Here is a 20,635-nt window from a genome sequence, read left to right as displayed (position 1 = left end):
AGCAATTATAATCTGGGACATTTACCCTTAAAAAAAAAATTCTGTAAAATCTAACTCTGTGCCATTTACCAGTGGCATACTTTTTTTTTCCTCCAAGTTTTTAATTTAAATTCTAATTAACATACAGTATTAGTGTAGAATTTAGTGATTCATCACTTACAGATGCCTGCTGCTTATCACAAGTGCCCATCACTTGTTTAATCCACCCCCACCCACCCACCTCACAAAGAGTTTACTTAATTACAGATAAATGAAAAATAAAGGGATGGGCAAAAACATACTGGGCAAATGAGAGTTCCCCCAAATTAGAAAAAGTAAAATAGAAGGCAAAAAATTATCAAATTAGAAAAAGAGGACTAGTTTACATTAATAAAAGCAATAATTTTTGGGTACCAGGGTGGCTCAGTGGGTTAATAAGCAGCTGCCTTCGGCTCAGGTCATGACCCTGGGGTCCTGGAATTGAGCCCTGCATGGGGCTCCCTGCTCAGTGGGGAGCCTGCTTCTCTCTGCTTGCCACTCCCCCTGCTTGTGCTCTCTCTGTCAAATAAATAAATAAAATCTTTTTAAAACAATTTTCATTGAAAGTTTAAAAAATGATTTTAGCACTTTAGAAAATATAACACAAATATTTTTTAGTAAGTGTTTGATATAACTTGGAGACGTTTTTCCTTATATTTCTAACCAAGTAGACATAAATAGAGCAATTGCCTTAGGGACTTTGAAAGGATTCAGGAATGCTTCAGGAACAATTAGATAAAGATACTTGTGTTGGGGCCATGTCTGACTGGCTCAGTTTTAGACTCTTGATCTCAGGGTCATGAGATGAAGCCCCATGTTGAGTGTAGAGCTTACCTACAAAAAAATAAGTATGTTTTTTTCTTGAGATAGGGTTCAGAGCTCTAACCTATAATTTAGAACTTCACTTTTCAAAAGGGTCATTGACCCAAAAAAACATAAAGTACTGCTGATAGGGGTCTAAATAATATAATCAATAAATTTGATTCAGTGATATGTGTTTTTTTTTAAAGATTTTATTTTATTTATTTATTTGACAGAGAAGAGATCATAAGCAGGCAGAGAGAGAGAGGGGGGAAGCAGACTCCCTGCCGAGCAGAGAGCCTGATGCGGGGCTCGATCCCAGGACCCTGAGATCATGACCCAAGCCGAAGGCAGAGGCTCAACCCACTGAGCCAGGCAGGCGCCCCAGATTCAATGATACGTTTTGAACATTTAACCTGTAAACATGAATGCATATTCTCTTTTTTTTAAGAGTTATTAATTTTGAAGACAGCTCAAGAACAGGGGGAGAGGGAGAGGGTAAGGTACAGAATCTCAAGCAGACTCCCTTCTAAGTGTGGAGCCGGGTGTGGGGCTTGTCTCAGGACCCTGAGATCATGACCTCGGCTGAAATCAGGAGTTCAACACTTAACTGACTGAACTACCCAGGTGCCCCACTTTTTTTAAAAGTTTGATTTATTTAAGTAATCACCCCATGTGGGGCTCAAACTGATGACCCCAAGATGAAGAGTTGCATGCTCTACCGACTGAGCCAGCCTGGCACCCCATGAATGCACATTCTTTTAAAATCATTTGCTCAGGGTTGTAACAGTAAGAAATGACTGAGCTGGGGGTGCCTGGGTAGCTCAGTTGGTTAAGTGTCTGCCTTTGGCTCTCAGGTCATGATCTCATAGTCCTGGGATCAACTCCTGAGTTGGGGTCCCTGCTCAGCAGGAGAGTCTGCTTCTCCCTCTGCCTGTTGCCCCTGTCCGTGCTTGTGTGCTCTCTCTCTCCAATAAAGAAATAAAGTCTTAAAAATTGTGTATGTATTCATATACATGTATATGTACATGTGTATACATATGCGCACACACGTATATACATGCGTGTACATATATGTATATGTACACGTACACACATGTGTATATATGTATATGTATACACACATATAGTTATATATAACTACATATGTATATAGTTAAAATGTTGCTGCTTCCCCCAGTCAAAATCCTGTTTTGGGGAGGAAAATTGGTATGTGTCCAAAATTCAAAGAAAAGATGCTCAAAGCAATAAAAGAGTAATGGGTGGTAAACAAGGTGTGTGTGAACTTTAGCTTTACAATATATTTTAATATCTATCTGGATATTTAAGATACTTAACATCCAGATCTTTAGGTTCGAGCAATTAAAATATTAGTACAGTATTGGAGCAAGAATGGGCATTCCAAAATAGTGTGGCATTCCAGAACACACCTAAGTGTGTGTCTAAACAGCAGAACAACTGCATGTGCACGTTAATGGGTGGGATGATTCCTGTCAAATGACTCCATAGCGTACCTCCCACAGGGAGTGCAAAGTGAACAGGGTGAATCTTTTTTTTTTTTTTCAAGATTTTATTTATTTATTTGACAGACAGAGATCATAAGTAGGCAGAGAGGCAGGCAGAGGGAGAGGAGGAAGCAGGATCCCCGCTGAGCAGAGAGCCTGATGCGGGGCTCAATCCCAGGACCCCGGGATCATGACCCAAGCTAAAGGCAGAGGCTTTAACCCACTGAGCCACCCAGGTGCCCCAAATCTTCTTTCTTAATCAGTCTTGACTCCTGTGTATTTCTCATCATATGAATATCATACCATGCTATAAATGATTAAAGAGATTTTTCCAATCTAAAAGTTTTGAGCATAACTGGATTTTTACTTTATGTGCTTACTTTAGAACCTGTCAGGTAAGTCTATAGTGTAGAATAGGGTAGCATTTCAGTTCGTATGGGGTGAGGCAGATAGTAATGAATTTCTTTTTTCGTAATAGATTTTTTTTTTTTTTGGAGTGAGAGGGCTGAGCATGTATTAGTGGGTGAAGGGGAAAAGGGGGAGAGAGAGAGAGAGAATCCCATGCCCAATGCAGAGCCCAATGTGGGGCTTTTCCCCAGGACCTGAAGATCATAACCTGAGCCCAAACCAAGAGTTGGACACTCAGCTGACACCAATCTAGGCGCCCCCAATAATGGATTTTTAAAAAAAATATTTTATTTGTTTCACAGACAGAGATCACAAGTAGGCAGAGAGAGAGGAAGAAGCAGGCTCCCTGCTGAGCACAGAGCCCGATGTGGGGCTTGATCACAGGGCCCTGGGATCATGACCTGAGCCAAAGGCAGAGGCTTTAACCCACTGAGCTGCCCAGGTGCCCCAGTAATTTTTAATAGATGCTGTTGGGACAGCTATGGGGAGGGTGCATTTAGATTTCCTTTCCTATATGTTATGCAAAATATATTCCTGATAACTGAATGATTTCAATATTTTTTTTTAAGTACTAGAAAAAAATGTAGGTGAATATCTTAACTTTGGGTATAGAAATGGACTTTCTAAACATACTCCAAAGGTAGAATTCATAAAAGAAAAGATGGCTGGATTCAACTACATGAGGTGTAAACAATTTTACATGTCAGGGAATACTAAAAGTAAAACATGACAGAACACTACAAATATTTACAGCATATGGCAGAGAATTAGCCTTCTCAGTATAAAGAATTCTTTTTTTTCTTTAAAGATTTCGTTTATTTATTTGTCAGAGAGAGTGAGTGAGCACACAAGCAGGTGGAGCAGCAGGGGAAGGGGAAAGCTGCCTCAGCTGGGAGCCCAATGTGGGACTTGATCCCAGGACCCTGCGATCATGACCTGAGCTGAAGGCAGACACTTAAACGACTGAGCCACCCAGGTGTCCCTCAATATAAAGAATTCTTAAAAGACAGTAAGAAAAAGAAACCTTTATAGGCAAAGGTAAAGGTTAAAAATGGGCAGTTCATAAGAGGAAAGACAGTGGACCTAATTAGCAAAGATAAAGTATTTTTTTTTTTAATTTTATTTATTTATTTGACAGAGAGAGAGGTCACAAGTAGGCAGAGAGGCAGGCAGAGAGAGAGGAGGAAGCAGGCTCCCTGCGGAGCAGAGAGCCCGATGCGGGGCTCGATCCCAGGACCCTGAGATCATGACCTGAGCCGAAGGCAGCGGCTTAATCCACTGAGCCACCCAGGCGCCCCCAAAGATAAAGTATTAAAATACCCATTGGGACACTTGGGTGGCTCAGTCAGTTGAGCATCTGTCTCTTGATTTCGGCTCAGGTCGTGATCTCGGGATCATGGGATTCAGCCCTGTGTTGGGCATCATGCTTAGTGTGGAATCTGCTTGTCTCTCTCCCTCTTTTCCTCCCCTTGCTCACTCACTGACTCTGTCTCAAATAAATGAATAAATAAAACATTTAAAAAAAGGAAGAAAATATCCATTAATGGCCAAAATGTAGTCAAATGTGGGAAGCCTGGGTGGCTCAGTGGGTTAAAGCCTCTGCCTTTGGCTCAGGTCATGATGCCAGGGTCTTGGGATCGAGCCCCGCGTTGGGCTCTCTGCTCAGTGGGGAGCTTGCTTCCCCTTCTTTCTCTCTGCCTGCCTCTCTGCCTGTTCGTGATTTCTGTCTGTCAAATAAACAAATAAAATCTTTTAAAAAAAATGTAGTCAAATGGTATAGAGAAAATGCTGGGTAAAATTGCAACTTTGAAGATAATGTTTGTTTAAGGATGTTTATCCTCAAGCTGTTTATAACAAGAAAAATTGGAAGTAATGTAAGTATCCAGTGTGTAGGTTCTTAACAGTGCAGTTCCATGGAATATTGTGGAGCTTGTAGAATGGATGTTGCAGGTGATCAAATGTGATAATTTTGTTTCAGGCTAAAACCATAGAAAGGGACTAAAAAGTCTTGAGTTGTGATGTTCAAACACATTCATGTTCTTTTTGGAATAGGCAAAAGTTTTTTTTTTTTTTTTAAGATTTTATTTCTTTATTTGAGAGAGAGAAAGAGTATACAAGGAGGGGGAGGGACAGAGGGAGTAACAGAGTCCCTGCTGAGTGGAGAGCCTGATGCTGGACTCATCCCAGGACCCCGAGATCATGACCCAAGCCGAAGTCAGACGCTCAACCAGCTGAGCCACCCAGACACCCCCAGGCAAAAATAATTTTTAGGGGCACCTGGGTGGCTCAGTGGATTGGGCCGCTGCCTTCGGCTCGGGTCGTGATCTCGGCGTCCTGGGATCGGGCCCCGTGTCGGGCTCTCTGCTCTGCGGGGAGCCTGCTTCCTTCTCTCTCTGCCTGCCTCTCTGCCTACTTGTGATCTCTCTCTGTCAAATAAATAAAATTAAAAAAAAAAATAATTTTTAAATTTTTTGCAGGATAGGGATGCCTGGGTGACTCAGTTGGTTACCTCTCTGCCTTCAGCTCAGGTCATGATCCCAGGGTCCTGGGATGAGTCCTGCATCAGGCTTCTTGCACAGTGGGGAGCCTGCTTCTCCCTCTGCCTCCTGCTCTCCCTGCTTGTGTGCATGTGCGCGCGCGTGCGAGCGCACGGCGCGCACACACTCTCTCTGAAAAATAAATACAATCTTTAAATTTTTGCAGGATAAAACAGGCTAGTCTAGGGTGCCTGGGTGGCTCAGTGGGTTAAGGCCTCTGCCTTCGGCTGGGGTGGTGATCCCAGGATCCTGGGATTGAGTCCCGAATCGGGTTCTGTGTTCAGCGGGGAGCCTGCTTCTCTCTCTCTCTGCCTGCTTGTGATCTCTCTCTGTCAAATAAATAAATAAAATCTTAAACAAAAAAACACAGGCTAGTCTGTGAAAGAATAGGAAGATGATGAGGCAAGCTTGAGGAGAGCCTCATTTGTTTCTCTTTTTTAAAATAGTTTTTTCAAGATTTTATTTGAGAGAGAGTGAGCACAAGTTGGGGGAGGGGCAGAGGGAGGTGGACAAGGAGGCACCCCACTGAGGGGGCTGGCTTCTGGAATCGTGACCTGTGCTGAAGGCAAAGGCTTAACTGACACCCAGGCATCCAGAGCCTTCTCTTCTTTAAAGATGGAGGCAATATGAGCTTATTAATAGGTGGCAGGGTAGCATATTTAGAAGGACTCCCTCTTCTTGATTACTTAGTTAAGAGTTCTTGATGATTGTCTATACTGATAATTTTTATTTTATTTTATTTTAAATATTTATTTATTTGAGAGAGAGAGAGTGAGAGAGAGCATGAGAGGGGAGAGGTCAGAGGGAGAAGCAGACTCCCCGTGGAGCTTGGAGCCTGATGTGGGACTCGATCCCAGGACTCTGAGATCATGACCTGAGCCGAAGGCAGTTTATTAACCAACTGAGCCACCCAGGTACCCCCATTATTTTATTTATTTTTATATTTTTAGCATGGCTTTTTATTTTTGTAATGGCTTTTTATTTATTTCCATGAGATGTATGAGAAAGAATGTCAAAATATAAACCCAGCTGGGTGCCTGGGTGGCTCATCCCAGTCACCTTATCGATTACATCAGGCATAACAACCTATCATTTTCAAACTGTCTATAATGCTGTCACCTTACATGCATTATCACTAACCTTTATGACAAAAATCCAAAGCATGTCCTTTTATCCCTCTTCTTTAGATGAGGAAATTCAGTATCAGTAAAGTTAAGAAAATTATGTAAAGGGGTGACTGGGTGGCTCAGTGGGTTAAGTGTCTGCCTTTGGCTGGGGTCAAGATCCTGGGGTCCTGGGATCAAGGTCACTGGGCTCCCTGCTCAGCAGGAAGTCTGCTTCTCCCTCTCCCTTTGCCTGCCACTCCCCCTGCTCGTGGTTTCTATCAAAACCCCTAGAACTGCTATGTGGCACCCTTAAAACTGGTCCTTATGATGACTGACTCAGAAATGAATCCCCTCTCTCCATACAACACCCTGCTTAAGAGTTGAGCAAACAAATGACACTTTGATCAAGTCTACCCTTTTGTCTGATACTCCTTTTTCATAATTAGCTGGGTTTATATATATATTTTTAAAGATATTATTTATTTATTTGGCAGACAGAGATCACAAGCAGGCAGAGAGGCAGGCAGAGAGAGGGCAGAAGCAGGCTCCCCACTGAGCAGAGAGCCCGACACGGGCCTCGATCCCAGGACCCTGAGATCATGACCCGAGCCGAAGGCAGAGGCTTAACCCACTGAGCCACCCAGGCACCCCAACTGATTTGTTTTTAAACCAAAGACCCAGCTCTTGAAAGGTTTTTTCATATGTTATGCCTGTACATTTTTAACCCCTCAGTGAAGATCTAATAGAAACCAGCATCGGAAAATTAGGTTGGGAATAATTACCCCTTATTGTTGTTACATGAGGTTCGGTGGTCTCTATAGTGTTAGAATGATTGTTATTTTAACCATGGATCACAGAATGTACCCTTCCAAACTCTATAATGGTAATACTGTATTCACCAGTAGCAGAGCAGGAGTTATTCTGGGGAAATCAGACATGAGTCTGTTGACAATAGGCTATTTTGTGAAGTTGGAAGTGTTAAACAATAAAGACTTGATGGAATAAATTGCTAATTTCCACGTGAGAGCTAATTTTAGTTCCGGTGATCTCAGAAATGAGAATGAAAAAAGATCTTGCCTGTATTCAGGATTTTTTAATGTCCCAGGGTGCTACAGTGACCTAGATATTTAACTAGTAAAGCGGGATGACTAGACTTTGTCCTACAAAAGGATTTCCAGGGGCGCCTGGGTGGCTCAGTGGGTTAAAGCCTCTGCCTTGGGCTCCGGTCATGATCCCAGGGTCCTGGGATTGAGCCCCATATGGGGCTCTCTGCTCAGCAGGGAGCCTGCTTCCTTTCCTCTCTCTCTGCCTGCCTCTCTGCCTACTTGTGATCTCTGTCTGTCAAGTAAATAAATAAAATTAAAAAAAAAAAAAAAGGATTTCCAACCCTTAGATTAGTGTCTGTGTTTTCTCAGAAGGAAGAAAATGAACGCTTGCCTTGCTAACAAAGTCTAAGAATCAGCTCTTCATAGATGTTTTTCAGTTTCTTTAATTTGACTAGCCTCTGTTTGATGTCTTGCATGTTTTGGTAATAGGATGTTCCTGTTGGGACACCAAGTGTCCAACTCTTGATCTCAGCTCAGGTCGTGATCTCAGGGTCGTGAGTTCAAGCCCCGTATTGGGCTCCATACTGGGCATGGAGCCTACTAAGAAAAAAAAGAGGTGTAGTTCCGTATTAATAAATTGTATGCTATAGTCCATCAAGGTGAACATATATATATTTTTTTAAATAACAATTGTTTATATAAACAGTAACTTTCTTTGAAGCCACTAAGAAAACATTAATTATTATGCTGTTTCTCTTGCTCCAAATGTTTCATGAGGCCGTGTAATTAATGCTTAAGCTGCAATACTCTCTTTGGTGATTGTTGTCACCGTGGGAAATATCCTGGTTTGGTTTTCAACAGAAATGTCCCTCTTTCATGGAAAAGTATCCTGGAACCATGGGCCTGTTTTCCTATTTTGGAAAGGGGATTTTTGTTATCATACAGATATTATAGAACCCTTAATGGGATTATTGGGAAAATTAATGGGAAATTATATGGGGAAATTACAATGGGAAATGGGAAAATTTTAGAAGTATTTCCTTCCTAACTACATTTATAATGGTAATGTTGCATACGTAAAAGAAAAATGTCACCATTCTTCCATCCCCAGAAGATCAAATTGCTTTGTGTTCCTTTCTGAGTCTTTGTCCTTACGCATAGATAGTATTTTTTGTGATTGTAATTTTGATACAGATATAATAATAGGACTTTTTTTAACCGCCCCAGACTTTTTTTTAACCGTTGACATTATAAACATTTTCCATATAGTTATAAAACAGTTATGAAGGTGATACTATGTAAAATGTATTCAGGTAAAACAAAAATAGGAGGCGAATGGAAGTGTCTGCCCTACTTACCCACCCACCTATTTGCATATCCAGAAGTGGCTATTAACACTTCCAGACTTTTTTTTACCATATACACATGGGATCATTTTTGTTTGGTTTTGGGGTTTGTTTTTTTGTACAACAATGTGATCACAATGTATATATATGTTTTCTTTTTCTTTTAAGGTTTTATTTATTTATTTGTCAGAGAGAGAGACGGAGCACAAGCAGGCAGAGTGGCAGGCAGAGAGAGAGAGAGAAAGAAACAGGCTCCCGGCTGAGCAAGGAGCCTCATGTGGGACTCTATCCCAGGACTCTGGGATCATGACCTGAGCCTAATGCAGTGGCTTAACCCACTGAGCCACCCAGGTGTCCCTATATATATGCTTTTATTCAAAGGTGATATATATATGTATCAAGGAATATTCTTGATGCAATAATATGTGGACCAGCCCAGTCTCTCTCCTATTTATTTATTTATTTGAGAGAGAGTGAGAGAGAGAGAAGAGTACACACACACAAGCAGGGGTCAGGGAGGGGGATGGGGAGAGGGAGTCTGATATGGGGCTCAATCCCAGAACCCTGCAGTTGCATCCGGAGCCAGAGGCAGATGCTTAACCAACTGAGCCACCCAGGCAACTTCTTAGTCCTTTTAATGAATGCAGACTAATCTCCTTATTGGTTACTATTAGATTGTTCCTAAAATTTCTGTATATGAAACTTAAATTTTTTTAAGATTCTTTTACTACTGAACTTTTTAAAAGTTTTTTTTTTTTTTTAAAGATTTTATTTATTAGAGAAAGAGAAGGAAAGAACACAAACAGGAGTGGCAGGCAGAGGGAGAGTGAGAAGTGGGCTCCCCACTGAGTAGAGAGCCTGATTTGGGACTGGAGCCCAGATTATGACCTAAGCCAAAGGCGGATGCTTAACCAACTGAGCCACCCAGATGTCCCCCATATTTTTTTTTAAAGATTCCTTATTTGAGAGAGAGAGCAAGGTGGGGGTGGGTGGAAGGAGAGGGAGCATACTCCCCTCTGAGTGTGGAGCCAGACATGGGCTCTATGGGGTTTGATCCCAGACTCTGAGATCTTGACCTGAGCCAAAATCTAGAGTCAGCAGCTTAACTGCCTAAGGTACACAGGTGCCCCCAAAGTGTGTTTTTTTCCACACAGCCACCCCAGAAGTGTGTGTGTGTGGTTTTTTTTTTTTAAGTGTTTTGTTTTTGGGGATTTTTCTTAAGTGAATTTAGGGTAAGTTGCTGGACTTTGCTAGAAAAGTTGCAGTACTCTTACCTGTACGTGGAAGGCTAAAGAGGTGTTTGGATGACTAGGTTTTTATTTCCTGTTACCCACTTTTTTGCTACCACAGGGATTTGCATTTATGAGATTAGTTTGATCACAGTTTCTTGTCATTTGGCAAGTAAGATTTTGGGTTGTTTAGTCTAAGATTATTAATAGTCATTTGCACTATTCCAGAACCTTTTTTTTTTTTCATGATATTACTATCTAATTGCTTATTTGACCCATAGGATATAAAAGTTAAAAAAATTTTTTAGGGGGCTGCCTTGGTGGCTCAGTTGGTTAAGTATCCAGCTCTTGATTTTGGCTCAGGTTGTGAGATTAAGTCCCATGTTGGGGTCCATCTGCTTAAGATTCTTTCTCTTTGCACTTCTTTCCTCTTTCTCCACCCCTCCCCCCGCCAAAAAAAAATGAGTCATGGATAAGTATGATTTGGTGGAAGACACAACAAAAGACCATGGGTCTGCTTTTGGTTTTGTTCAACAAATTATTATCATAATTCTCACTATTACTATATTCTAATCAGATCTGTCATGTGGAACCCATAACTCATCCCCTCATCTCCGTAGTCCTAATTTTCCTTCTCCTAATTATTTAATCTTTCCCCATCAATTGGCTTCTTCTCTTTGACTTTTTATAAATTTGAGATAGAATTCACATACTATAAAATCATTTTGTTTCATTTTTAAAAGACTTACTTATTTGAGAGAGAGAAAGAGAGAAAGCACACGTGTACCGCCAGGAGGGTCAGCGGGAGAGAGAAACTGAAGCAAACTGCGCTTTGGCTCAGTCTTCCATGCAGCTCTGTCCCATGACCTGAGCTGAAACCCAAGTCAAATGTTCAACTGACTGTGCCATGCAAGTGGCCCTAAAATCATCATTTTAATATGTTCAGTTCAGTTCTTAATATGTTGCAGGGTTATACAAGCATCACCACTAATTCTAGAACATTTTCGTCACTCCCCGAAAGAAACCTATTCAGCAGTCACTCCCAACTCTGTCTTCTCTCTCTTTAGCTCCTGGCAACCACTAATCTTACTTTTGCTATATATTTCCATGTTTTGGATATTTCGTATAAGTAGAATCATAATGTGTGGTCTTTGTGACTTTCCATTGACTTTTTTTTTCTTTTAAAGATTTTATTTCTTTATTTGATAGAGATGTGGCAAGAGAGGGAACAAAGGGAGGGGGAGTGGGGGAGGGAGAAGCAGACATCTGTTGAACAGGGAGCCCAATGCAGAGCTCCATTCCAGGACCCTGGGATAACGACCTGAGCCGAAGGCAGATGCTTAATGACTGAGCTACCCACCCACTGACTTTTAAACATGTTTGAGTCTTCAATTAAAAAATTACTAATAGGGGCGCCTGGGTCGCTCAGTGGTTTAAGCCTCTGCCTTCGGCTCAGGTCATGATCCCAGGGTCCTGGGATCCAGTCCCGCATCGGGCTCTCTGCTTGGCGGGGAGTCTGATTCCTCCTCTCTCTCTCTCTCTCTCTCTGCTTGCCTCTCTGCCTACTTGTGATCTCTCTCTGTCAAATAAATAAATAAAATCTTTATAAAAAAATTACTGGGGCGCCTGGGTGGCTCAGTGGGTTAAAGCCTCTGCTTTCGGCTCAGGTCATGATCCCAGGGTTCTGGGATCGAGCCCCGCATCAGGCTCTCTGCTCCGCGGAGAGCCTGCTTCCTCCTCTCTCTCTGCCTGCCTCTCTGCCTACTTGTGATTTCTGTCTGTCAAATAAATAAATAAAATCTTTAAAAAAAAATTACTAATAAAATCTCCATCAATACTACCACTTATGCTGTCCCATCTCTCTTCTCCCTTGTACAACAACTTCTTGAAGAATTGTTTATTTTTACTGTCTTCATTTTTTCCCATACCATACTTAATCTTCAGCTCATTCCAGGGTGGTTTCTAATTCCACCTCTACCAAAGCAGCTCTTGGAAAAGGTCTCCAGTGATCTTGTGTCACTAAATGCAATTTTGGTTTTCAGTTGACTTTTGAGTGGCAGGTTACTTTGCTGACACTGTTCTTCATGGACACCTTCTTCCCTTGGCTTCCTTGGCACCACACTTTCTTTCACCCTTTCTGTCTCCTTGTGTAGCTTCCTTTGTAGTGATTGTATGCACAGCCATTAAAGAAAGGAGTCTTTAAGGCTTCGTGCAGAGCTCTCTTCTTCTTCTTTTTTTTTTTTTTTTAAGATTTTATTTATTTATTTGACAGATAGAGATCACAAGTAGGCAGAGAGGCAGGCAGAGAGAGAGAGAGAGAGAGGAGGAAGCAGGCTCCCTGCCAAGCAGAGAGCCCGATGAGGGGCTTGATCCCAGGACTCTGGGATCATGACCTGAGCTAAAGGCAGAGGCTTTAACCCACTGAGCCACCCAGGCACCCCAGAGCTCTCTTCTTCTAATCTTGTATTTTCCCTTTAAGCATTCTCATCACTCTGGGGCCTCACTCCTTTGTTTGCAAATCGCTCCTACATTTGTTTCTTCAGACCCGTTTTCTGGACTCTCTACCTGGAGGTCACTGCTTCCTCAGTATCCCTACTTGGATATCTCAGATTCAGCTCAGATTTAGGATATTTATCCTAAAAAATGGTTCTCTGTTAGAGTTCCCAATTTTAGTGTATGGCACAGTTTATCCTGTTGAACAAGCCAGAACCCTAGGAAACATCTATGAATACCTCCTTTCTCACTTCACATACAAGTCCTCTAGCAAATTTGGTAAATTTTCCTTCCTGAATATCTCTTTTTTTTTTTTTTTTATTTGACAGAGAGAGATCACAAGTAGAGAGGCAGGCAGACAGAGAGGGAAGCAGGCTCCCTGCTGAGCAGAGAGCCCGATGCGGGACTCGATCCCAGGACCCCGAGATCATGACCTGAGCCGAAGGCAGCGGCTTAACCCACTGAGGCGCCCCTCTTCCTGAATATCTCTTAATTCTTTTCACTTTCCTCTGCCTTTGCCACCACCACCTTTATCCAGCCTCTTAACTCATGTTAATGCGGTATTCCCTTCCCCCACGTTTTTTCTTTGTTAATTTTTATTCTGCTCTCAGTAATTAGCTAAGTTACCTTTTCTGACTTATTCTAAGGTAATTCCACGAATTATTTAGGTTTCCTAGCACCTTGTACCTATCTTTTACAGCATTCATCACAGTGACAATTTTAAATGTATTTGAGTGATTCTTGGATGAATACCTAACCTCTGTCAGACTGTCACTATCATGAAGGGAGAGATCGTGTCTGTATTTGCATGCTGCTGTATCTCTAGCACTTTGCCCAATGTCTAGCGCATAGTTGATACATGATAAATGTGGAATGAATAAAGGAATAAATGCCCACTGTCAAAACTTCTTGAAAATTCTCTTTTATTCTGTATAACTCAGTTGAACAAAGTGAAGTAATCTCTGCACCCAGCGTGGGGCTCAGACTCACAGCCCTGAGATTAAGTCAGCCATGCACCCTGGGATAGAAACTTTTTTTTACTTCATCTTTGAAAATACAGGGGAGCCAAGTACCCCAGCTTTTTTTTTTTTTTTAAGAACTCCACTGTTTACAATATAGGTACAGCCCGTCAGCGTGTGAATTGTTTAAGGCTTGCAGTTGTTTATTGCCCACATAGATTTTAAGAATCAGGGAAATTTCATATAAAATTATGGTTTGTTGGTTTCCTTTAGAAATTTTTTTTTTTTAAGATTTTATTTATTTATTTGACAGAGAGAGAGATCACAAGTAGGCAGAGAGGCAGGCAGAGAGAGAGGAGGAAGCAGGCTCTCTGCGGAGCAGAGAGCCCGATGCGGGGCTCGATCCCAGGACCCTGAGATCATGACCTGAGCCGAAGGCAGCGGCTTATCCACTGAGCCACCCAGGCGCCCCAGTTTCCTTTAGAAATTTTAAAGATCTGGCAAAATGGCTGGTAAACTCACTTGACATTAATTACCTGGAACTGAGTAGTGATCATACTCTTTGAAATGGCCATTTGTGTCATCTGGCATAATGCTACTAAAAGTGTGGTTATTAAACTCGTGGCTTGTCCACAGACTGTTACTGTCTACAGAGTTAAGGATCTTGTGCTACATGTTTAAGTTCAACAGACATTTCTTTTTTTTTTTTTTTTTAAGATTTTATTTATTTATTTGACAGAGAGAGAGATCACAAGTAGGCAGAGAGGCAGGCAGAGAGAGAGGAGGAAGCAGGCTCCCCGTGGAGCAGAGAGCCCGATGCGGGGCTCGATCCCAGGACCCTGAGATCATGACCCGAGCCGAAGGCAGCGGCTTAATCCACTGAGCCACCCAGGCGCCCCTCAACAGACATTTCTTTGGTCAAATGACTTTCTTTAGTGTTCTAACTTACAGGCCAGCACAAGCTCTCTATCTTGTTAGGGACTGGCATTTTGAATAGCACCATGTAAATATTTGAGTTTATATTCCCTGATTTTCATAATTTTATTAAAAATGTCAGTGCAAGGGACGCCTGGGTGGCTCAGTTGGTTAAGCCGCTGCTTTCGGCTCGGGTCGTGATCCCAGGACCCTGGGATCAAGTCCCACATGGGCTCCTTGCTCAGTGGGAGCCTGCTTCTCTCTCTGCCTCTGCCTGCTGCTCTGCCTGCTTATGTTCTCCCTCTCTCTGTCTATGACAAATAAATAAATCTTAAAAAAAAAAAAAAGTCAGTGCAAAGTCACATTCAGAAGTTGTGGGAAGGTAATTATGTCATGTCAGGTGTCCTGCTGTTTCTGTTACACTGTTTAAGGTAATACTGTACCAGCTTATTTTATAAGGTATCTAGCCTATTACGTTTCTTTGACAGAAAAATTGTGAATTTTTACCTTTCAGATTTTAAGGCTTTGAACATAGACACTATACTGGGACATAATTCATTTGTGTGTTTAGTCATGAAGCTTAATAGAGTAGGCTACTTTTACAGAATAAAGGTTGTGAATTCATTTCAGTGCCCTAATGTGGTACTCAGTGAACTTTACATATGTAAAAATTCGATTATTTCTCTGTCATTGAAGGAAATGAAGTCCCATCTTTTTCACAGATTTCACAGGAGTCAAATGCAGTATTCTTTTTTAAAAAAGAATTTATTTATTTATTTACAAGATATTTATTTATTTGACACAGAGAGAGAGGGGGAAGCAGGCTCCCTGCTGAGCAGAGAGCCCGATGTGGGGCATGATCCCAGGACCCTGAGATCATGACCTGAGCCAAAGGTAGAGGCCCAACCCACTGAGCCACCCAGGCACCCCAAGATTTTATTTATTTGACAGAGACATAGTGAGAGAGGCAACAGAAGTAGGGGGAGTGGGAAAGGGAGAAGCAGGCTTCCTGTGGAGCAGGGAGCCCAGTACAGGGCTCGGACTCAGGACCCGGGGATCATGACCTGAGCCAAAGGCAGACACTTAATGACTGAGCCACCCAGGCACCCACCCCTAAAATGCAGTATTCTTATTAGAATGAAAAGTTTTTGTTGTTGTTGTTTTTTAAGATTTTATTTATTTGACGGAGAGAGAGATCACAAATAGGCAGGCAGAGAGAGAGAAGAGGAAGCAGGCCCCCCGCTAAGCAGAGAGCCTAATACAAGGCTCAATCCCAGGATCCTGGGATCATGACCTCAGCCGAAGGCAGAGGCTTTAACCTGCTGAGCCACCTAGGTGCCCCTAGAATGAAAAGTTTTTATAGATTTAATCCCCCCCCTTTTTAAAAATATTTTATTTATTTGACAGAAATCACAACTAGGCAGAGAGGCAGGCAGGAAGCAGGCTCCCCGCGGAGCAGAGAGCCCGATGTGGGGCTCGATCCTAGGACTCTGGGATCATGACCTGAGCCGAAGGCAGAGGCTTTAACCCACTGAGCCACCCAGGCGCCCCTACCCCCTTTTAGCTACATTTATCTTGTTGACCCTGAGATTGTACTGCTTTTAATTGAGAAAAAAATCCAAAAGTAATAGAAGTCCTTTTTTTTTTTTTAATTGATTGAGGCAATTGCTGTGCAATAGCAGAAATGTGTTCGTGGTTGCTTGCCCATGACTAATTCTCTTTTATTAGCCCCCACAAATGACAAAATTAATATATATCTACTTAGATGTCTAGGAAGAGACTTAATTTTCCTTTAAATCGTCTTAATATATTTTAATGAGAATTTTTATTGCTAGCATATATTGTTACAATAAACTTCTACTTGTACTGTTCTGTAGAAACTGGTCTTTAAAAGCTCATCAGTCCCCACCTAAATGTAAGAGGGTTATCACTTTTGAAATTACTGTCCTCCCTGGGGTGCCCGGCTGGCTTGGTTGCTAGAGCATGTGATTGTTGATCTTGGGGTCATGAGTTAAGCCTCATGTTGGGGTAAAGTTTACTTTCATAAAAAGATAATTCCTCTCTTCCAAATTTTGCTCTGACATTTTGTATTTCTGCCTGTTCCTGCATATTTGCTTTTTCATCTCACTGAATGCTTTTTATCCCCCCTCAAAAATTGATTGTTATTTGGTGAAAGGTAATGCCTGGGGGGCAGAGGGAGAAGCAGGCTCCCACTGAGCAAAGAGCCCAGTGTGGAGCATGATTCGAGGACCCTGGGATCATGACCTGAGCCAAAAGCAGACACTTAACTGACTGAGCCACCCAAGCGTCCTTCCCTGAAGCATTCTTTTTTTTTTTTTTTTAAGATTTTATTTATTTATTTGATGGAAAGAGAGCACAAGTACAGAGAGGCAGGCAGAGAGAGGGAGAGGGAAGTAGGCTCCCTGCTGAGCAAAGAGCCCGAAGTGGGGCTTAATTCCAGGACCCTGAGATCATGACCTGAGCCAATGGCGGAGGCTTTAACCCACTGAACTACCCAGGCGTTCCCCCTGAAGCATTCTTAAAGGTCATAAGAAACCATATATTCAAGTGTACAGTGCAGTTTTTGTATAGATAACAAATTTTGTGTATATTCCTGAAATCTAATCCTGCTCATCATAACTCTTCGCAAATTGTTTTACTGTTAAAACTGTGTTTTTCTGAAGTTTTTTAAAAGAGTAGATCATATTTCTCAGGGGTGTGAGATTGAGCCCTGTGTTGGCTCCGCACTGGGAGTGTAGCCTGCTTAAGATCCTCTTTCTCCTTCTGTAGCCCCCCTTCAAAAATATAAAAAATAAATCATGTCATCGACAAACACTGATTGTATATTCCTTCATATGTGTTAATAGTGTTATTAAATGCTTAACTGTCATAAAGCAGAAGGATAATGTTAGGTATCAGACTGGGGGATAATGGAAATGTTTAATGATGTTTGGTTATTCATAACCATTTTGTTCAGTAACTGTATTGATTATTCCATGTCACTATAATTTGCTCTACTATTATTTAAGTGAGTACCATCTTACTAATTCATAGTATGCATCATAAACTCTTAAAATTTTACTAGGAAGGACCCTTGGATTTTTGTTTTGTTTAATCCCTTAGTTTTATAGATGGAGAAACCGAGACCTAAGAATTGAAGTGACCTTCAGTCCATGGCTAGTTAATTGCAGACTCCAGATTTCTGAACTCCCATACCCTAGAATATTTTGCTGTGGGTGATGGTGGAGCTTGGGTCCCTGGTATATACCTGAAGTTTCCATGGTAGCCAGGTGGATAAAGCACTCTTCCTTCTATCTGGGCATTGAGTTTTTCAAACGATTGGTCACTTGATCGCTAAGATGGGAACATAAAACTTAGGCCAGAATTTAGAGCAGTTTAAAGCTCCTTTTCTTAGTTCAGTCCCATCTACTGGCTTTCTGCTCCCTTTTCATTGCCCCATTTATAAATAAGATCTTTGGTTTTGTTTTAATGTTTCAACTTCAGTAGCATTTTAACATTAAATTGGCATAAGTTTCTTAAAAAGTTAAATAAAGGGGCGCCTGGGTGGCTCGGTGGGTTGGGCAGCTGCCTTCGGCTCGGGTCGTGATCTTAGGGTCCTGGGATTGAGCCCCGCATCGGGCTCTCTGCTCGGCGGGGGGCCTGCTTCCTCCTCTCTCTCTCTGCCTGCCTCTCTGCCTACTTGTGATCTCTCTCTGTGTGTCAAATAAATAAATAAAATCTTTAAAAAAAAAAAAAGTTAAATAAAAATATCGTATCAGATGAAGACTTGCATGTGAAAGTTTAAAACACCATTGTTCATGAGAGCCAAAAAATGAAAGAATCCAATGTTCATTAAGTAGTGAGTGGATAAACAAACCACTAATGCAGTTATTCCTGCAATGGAATATTATTTGGCCACATAAAGGTAGAAAGTACTGATACATGCTGCAGTATTCGTGAACCTCACAAATGTTGGGGCAAGTGAAAGAATCCAGACATGAAGACCACATATTTTATGATTTGATTTAGATGAAATGTCCATAAGAAGGAAATCTGTGGAGACAGAAAGTATGTTAATGTTTGCTTAGAGCTGACAGTGAAAATAAGGAATGGCTTGCAAATGGCCATGAGGTGTCTTTTTTGGGATGATGGAAGTGTTCTAAAATCGGATTGTTGTGATGGTTGCCCAACTCTTAATTTAATAAAAACTGTTGAATTGTATACTTACGCATTTTATGCAAAATATACCTCAGTAAAGCTGCTAAAAATAGTTGTATTTAAAAATTGTTATTTGTAATATATAATATCTTAACCTGTTTTCATTATTAGGCATTTTATACTGCTTTCCACTTTTTTTTTTTGCTTTCTACTTTTAAATGTGATTTTTAAAAAGTGCCAAAGTCAAATGATGTTAATGATAATAGTAAAAATAGCCAGCATTTGTATAATAGTTACTATGTACTGGGCATAATATATATATAATGCCCAGTACATATATATTATATATGTGTGTATATATATAACTTCTCAGATTATCTCATAGCAATACTATGATGGAGGTATTATTATCCCCATTTTACAGCTGAGGAAACAGTCTTTATGGAGGTTAAAAAACTTGTTCAAAGTCCTATAACTAAGGAAGGAGATGATTGGGCAGGAATTGGAACAGAGGCACTCCTGTCCTCCATGTTCTTGTATGAAAATGCAGTGTTGGTGGTGGACATTTATACTGCCTTTCATACAATATGCCTCTGTAAACACCCATATGTGTTTGTCATTGCCCTGAACATTCTATATAGCCATTTACGTATGGTCTCCTAGAAAATTCAAACAGGTGTTGGTATTGTCTGGCTGCCATAGTTTGTATATAGCATAGTGAATCTTACTAATCAATGTTCTTTTTCTCCACTCCTCAGTCTTAATTTTAAAGACCCTGAAGCAGTCAGAGCTCTGACCTGTACTCTCCTAAAGGAAGATTTTGGACTTTCTATTGATATTCCGTTGGAAAGACTGATTCCTACGGTTCCCTTGAGACTCAACTACATTCATTGGGTAGAAGATCTGATTGGTCATCAGGACTCTGACAAAAGTACTCTCCGAAGAGGAATTGACATAGGTATATAAGGTTCTAAATTCCATGTAGTTTTAATTTTTAAGATTTTATTTATTTGACAGAGAGAGAGAGAGATCACAAGTAGGCAGAGAGCAAGCAGAGGAAGAGGTGGAAGCAGGCTCCCCATTGAGCAGAGAACCTGATATGGGTCTTGATTCCAGGACCCTGAGATCATGACCAGCGCTGAAAGCAGAGGCTTAATTCACAGAGCCACCCAGGCACCCCAATTCCCTTTTTTTTTTTTTTTTAATTTTATTTATTTATTTTTCAGAGAGAAAGAGAGCGAGCACCAGCAGGGGGGTGGGGCAGAGGGAGACGCAGACTCCCTACTGAGCAGGGAGCCTGAAATGAGACTCAATCCCAGGACCCTGGGATCGTGATCTGCCCTAAAGGCAGATGCTTAACCAGCTGAGCCACCCAGGCATCCTTTAAATTCTTTTTTAGCTAAACATAAGTTTCATTAATTTTGCAAGGTCAGTTTCTTTGTAAACTTCTCTTCTGGATATTTGTGTGAAAGCTGACTACAGATACTACTGTTCTTATTTGCTACACTTGGGCTTTTCTGCCATTTATTTCTCTTGAGAAGGGATTTTTAGCACCAAACAGGGAGCAAGGGTGTAATGGTGCAGAACGCAAATGAGACTCTCGTTTTCTTAGCTTTTCAGATTACCATATTGATGTCTGTATCTTTTGGACATTATTTTATTTTTTTTTTAAAGATTTTATTTTATTTATTTGACAGAGAGAGAGATCACAAGTAGGCAGAGAGGCAGGCAGAGAGAGAGAGGAGGAAGCAGGCTCCCTACGGAGCAGAGAGCCCGATGCGGGGCTCGATCCCAGGACCCTGAGATCATGACCTGAGCCGAAGGCAGCGGCTTAAACCACTGAGCCACCCAGGCGCCCCTGGACATTATTTTTACTCTGAATTATTTGGTGTTAGTATAGTAGTCCGCGTATTGAGATATTATAATGATGGCCATTTGATAAAAGATCATGTGGGCTGAATACTTCCAGGAATCTCTTGGATGATTATTAGTCATTTAATTGGCATTTAATCCAAAATTAAAAATAGGAAAAAATCATTAATTTTAAGATGTTCTCTTAATTGTAAACTTTTACAATAGAAAAGGCTGTCTGGTTTATTCATTTGGGAGATTAA

General features: G+C 41.3%; 1 protein-coding gene across 1 annotated transcript in view; it reads left to right on the top strand.

Moving 5' to 3' along the window:
• The window catches only part of METTL16 (methyltransferase 16, N6-methyladenosine), a 78,569-nt gene that overhangs the window by 12,548 nt on the left and 45,386 nt on the right, over window positions 1-20,635 (top strand). Inside the window, exon 3 of the mRNA XM_045985662.1 lies at window positions 19,280-19,479. Coding sequence (XP_045841618.1) covers window positions 19,280-19,479 — 200 coding nt within the window. The remainder of the gene's footprint in view (window positions 1-19,279; window positions 19,480-20,635) is intronic.

This window comes from Meles meles, chromosome 18, assembly GCF_922984935.1.
Source record: "Meles meles chromosome 18, mMelMel3.1 paternal haplotype, whole genome shotgun sequence".
NCBI classification, from domain to species: Eukaryota; Metazoa; Chordata; class Mammalia; order Carnivora; family Mustelidae; genus Meles; species Meles meles.
The sequence above is the reverse complement of the archived record's forward strand: the minus strand, read 5'-3'. Positions and strand labels throughout refer to the sequence as shown.